The sequence below is a fragment of the Octopus bimaculoides genome, chromosome 2, assembly GCF_001194135.2.
Source record: "Octopus bimaculoides isolate UCB-OBI-ISO-001 chromosome 2, ASM119413v2, whole genome shotgun sequence".
NCBI lineage: Eukaryota > Metazoa > Mollusca > Cephalopoda > Octopoda > Octopodidae > Octopus > Octopus bimaculoides.
In genome coordinates, this window is record NC_068982.1 from 187,017,889 (window position 1) to 187,022,362 (window position 4,474).

Here is a 4,474-nt window from a genome sequence, read left to right on the forward strand (position 1 = left end):
ATATATATGTGTGTGTGTGTATATGACAGTGATTTGGTTTTGACTAATTTCTTATAATTTGTACACAATTTTGTGTGATTATAGTTTGAAATATTGATAAAGTATTTTTTTGTTTCTTGTATTCATTTCATTTTTGATAGAGTTTTCCTCACAATGAATAAATTACCTGGAATGGGCGAGAATAACTGCCCTGTTGTGAGTACAAGTCAGATGATGGCTTTGAACCAGCCACCAGCGGGTCTTCGACCTGTCATTACAACGAGTCAAGTGAACCCTGCAATGTCTGTGTCCCCAGCAGAGAGCAAGGTCCTTGACAAACGGCGACTCCAGGAACTTGTGAAGGAAGTCGATCCTTTGGAACAGCTGGATGAAGATGTAGAAGAGGTAGGTGAAGTTTGCTTTGTAACCACACAGCTCCTGGTTCAATCCCACCTGTTAGATGCTGTGGGGCATTTTGGCTCAGCTCTTTTGGCATTGCTGACTTCCTTGACTGTAGATGTCTTAATATATCTCTCTTTTGAGGCTGTGAACTAGCAGAAAAGTTAGCTTGCCAGGCAAAATGCTTAGTGGCATTTCATTCATCTCTACGTCCTGAGTTCAAATTCTGCTATGGTTGACTTGGCTTTTTATCCTTTTGGGGTCGATACGGTATGTACCAGTTGAGCAATAACGTCGATATAATTGACTTATCTCCTCCTCCAAAATTGCTGTTTTTGTCCCAAAATCTGAAACCAATATTTCTCACATTTAAGGCACCGAGATGGTGGAACTGTTAGCAAGCTGGGCAAAATGTTTTGTCACATTTCATTCATCTTTGCATCCTGAGTTCAAATTCTGCTCAGGTTGACTTGGCTTTTCATCCTTTCAGAGTTGATAAAAGGGGTATCAATGAAACACAGGGGTCAGTGTAATCAACTTAGTCCCTGGCGTTGTACCAAAGTTTGAAATCACCATTTCTCTTGTTCTCGCTCTCTCTTTATGAATATGGGAAAAGGGAAATCTCAATTTTGTTTAGTCAATTGTAATCTCTCTCTCAGTTTTCCTTTCTGTACATGCACCTTTCATCATCATCATCGTTTAACGTCCGTTTTCCATGCTGGCATTTGTTGGATGGTTTCACTGAGGTCTGGAGAGCCAGTGGCTGCACCATTTCCTCCAGCACCGAAATGCACCCTCTTCAAAACACTGAATGCCCAGTTGGCCATGCCAAATTGTCTGCATTCAAACTACTGCACCAAATCAATCGTCCCACACTGCAAAGCACCTTGGACAAGTATCTCAGATCCCTAATCTGGGATGCAACATGCTGTGACATGTTCTTCAGCTCCAACCTTACTGCATTGGCCACAAACCTAGGCATTGCTGCTCGTAACACAGTGAAGAGAAAAACAGACAAATACTGCTGGACTGGCCCCTGTGCCGGTGGCATGTAAAAAGCACCCACTACACTCTCGGAGTGGTTGGCATTAGGAAGGGCATCCAACTGTAAAAACTCTGTCAGATCAGATTGGAGTCTGGTGCAGCCATCTGGTTTGCCAGTCCCCGGTCAAATTGTCCAACCCATGCTAGCATGGAAAGCGGACGTTAAATGATGATGATGATGATGACAGCAGCCTTCCCAGCTGCTATCAGTTTGCTTCAGTTACAGTTGAGACCTTAGCTGTTCTTGGACCCTGCACTACTGCAAAATTGGGATAAATGTGGCCCATCTGAGAAATGTGCCCCGTGATGTGGGGTAAGATTCTGCAGTGTTTGTTGCTGGCCAGTCTCCATGGCAACACTTTTGCAAACCTGTCCATAAGGCGTAGCTAAACACACATCTGTTACCCCACCCCCCACCCCCGCCATCTTTAGCTGCTTAATCTCTTTTTCTTTGTTTCTTTGGTGAGGTAGTTAAGGGTTTCTTAATAATTTTACTCTTTATACTCTTCATGTTTTTTTTTCTTTCATCCTGTAAACATAATGATGTTAATAAAAGCAAAATTTTGTCTCAGATCGATCAAAGCCTTGCAACTGAAGTAAATTAGGCAGAAAACTGAAATCCCATGGGCTGTACCTGCCCTAGGGTAGCAAACCTAATTCATCAATGGTTTGACATCACTCCCTGACTAAGAGAGGCCTATGCTATTGCAAGTATCTGCACTTGAGTTTCTAGACTGAGTCTTACTCATTACTCATCTGCCACACCAGTTATGGAAGCTACCCTTTAACTTCTCATTGAATCCTAAAGAAAAATTATTGATATCTCTCAGCTTAAATTTCACCATAAGCATGTTTTCTAATATTCTACTTTGTTAGTGATACAACAATTGATTTCACATTTCAGGTCTTATTACAAATAGCTGATGACTTCATTGAGAATGTCGTTACTAATGCGTGCCAAATAGCTAAACACCGCAAATCTAATGTCTTAGAAGTGAAAGATGTCCAGTTACACCTGGGTAAGTTGTTTTATAATCTATTCAGGAATATAATTGGAGCATAGCATATTATAACTGAACTTTTCATTTGTTGTTATGTGGATTTTGTCACATTTATTGTGTTTAGCTTTAAAGTGAATGTGTGTGTGTGTGTATATACATATATATAAAAATATTAGTTATAGAATAAAAACGCTGGGTTAACGACTCAACATATCACACCCCCTCAATGAACATATATAAGAAATACAACATAATCCGTCAAACATAAGGAATAAGAAGAAATACCGCAAGAAGAAATAACGCAAGAAGAAATAATAAATAAAAAATATAGCATATATAGTATAAAATTTTATACACAAATATATTGTTTCAACCAATAACATACAAATGAAAAAAATTGAGTTAAAGGTATAATACAATACACGTAAATATCATTTCATAGAAGTTAAAATTAATACGAATAAAAGGAATAAAAATTTCAAATATATAATATAATATAGGTCGATATAGAATAAAGTAAAATAAAATAAAGAAATGAGGTACCATAAAGTAATCCATCGGTTAAATATATACATATATATATATATTCATCTTTTATGTCCATTTCCAATGCTATCATCATCATCATTGTCATTTAATGTCCATTTTCCATGCTGGCATGGGTTGGATAGTTTGACAGTAGCTGGCAAACCAGAGGGATGTGACCAGCTCTCTTGTCTGTTTTGGCATGGTTTCTATGGGTGGGTGTCCTTCCTAATGCCATTCACTTAACAAAGTGTACTGGGTGCTTTTTTTGTGGCACCAGCACTGGCTGGGTACCCAAGTAACTTGCAAGACAAAACAGGTTAATATAATGAAGTAGTCCCAGTCCCGAAATTGCTGGCCCTGTGCCAAAATTTGAAACCAATAGGAGTGGCTGTGTGATAAGAAGCTTGCTTCCCAACCACATGGTTCTGGGTTCAGTGCCACTGTGTAGGACTTTGGGCAAGTGTCTTCTATAGTCTCAGGCCGACCAAAGCCTTGAGTGGATTTGGTAGTCGGAAGCTGAAGGAAGCCAGGTATGGAGGTTTATCTTTGGCTAGGTATTTCTCCCACAGCTGTCTTACCAGAAATATAGCACAAACCCAAGCTGCATCTCATCTAAACTGACTCTCTCCCTAATTAATTGGGCTACAACCCTCTCCGTGACTTTCATTACCTGATCCAACAGTTTGATACCTCTGTAATTATTTCTGTCTAAAGCATCACCTTTACCTTTGTAGTAGTTGACTATGGTGCTGCTACACCAGTCATTAGGTATGACTCCTTCATGTATCACCCGGTTGACTATTCGGGTGACTATTCTATAGCCGACACTGCCTGATATTTTGAGCATCTCTGCGGTGATTCCTGATGGGCTGGGGACTTTCCCTGTCTTCATACTCTCAATTGCGTTATCTACCAAGGCACAGCCAATTCGGATAGCTGGTCCCTCTGTTGGTTCGGCATTCGGCAGGCTCATTTTTGCCACAAATGAGACTGATGCTAGGTTTTTTTTAAAAATAAATACTGGGATCGATTTGTTCAACTAAAAATTTTTCAAGGCGGGTGCCCCAGCATGGCCGTTGTCTAAACCTGAAACGAGTAAAAGAAAGATATATACAAAATGTAGACAAACATACACAAGTTCCCTCTTAAGCGAGACACTTCAGGGGAGGTAACTAATGTTTCAACATTGTGGTCACAGCTCACAATTACTTAAACATCGTCGTATTTGGATAATTAAGCTTCATCAATCCGGAGTGACATATAACATATATATAACAAAAATGACATATTTTAGAAAATTCTGGGGATGATGATGATGACTGAGAAATTGTGTTATTGTTGTTATTATTATTATTATTATTATTATTATTATTTAGGCTGTGTGGTAAGTAGCTTGCTTACGGACCACATGGTTCCGGGTTCAGTCCTACTGCGTGGCACCTTCGGCAAGTGTCTTCTACTATAGCCTCGGGCCAACTAAAGCCTTGTGAGTGGATTTGGTAGACAGAAACTGAAAGAAGCCC

General features: G+C 39.7%; 1 protein-coding gene across 2 annotated transcripts in view; it reads left to right on the forward strand.

Moving 5' to 3' along the window:
- The window catches only part of LOC106874819 (transcription initiation factor TFIID subunit 12), a 9,332-nt gene that overhangs the window by 1,899 nt on the left and 2,959 nt on the right, over window positions 1-4,474 (forward strand). For both annotated transcript variants that reach the window (XM_014922680.2, XM_014922681.2), the window contains exons 3-4: window positions 141-384; window positions 2,327-2,441. In XM_014922680.2, coding sequence (XP_014778166.1) covers window positions 154-384; window positions 2,327-2,441 — 346 coding nt within the window. In that variant the 5' untranslated portion in view covers window positions 141-153. The remainder of the gene's footprint in view (window positions 1-140; window positions 385-2,326; window positions 2,442-4,474) is intronic.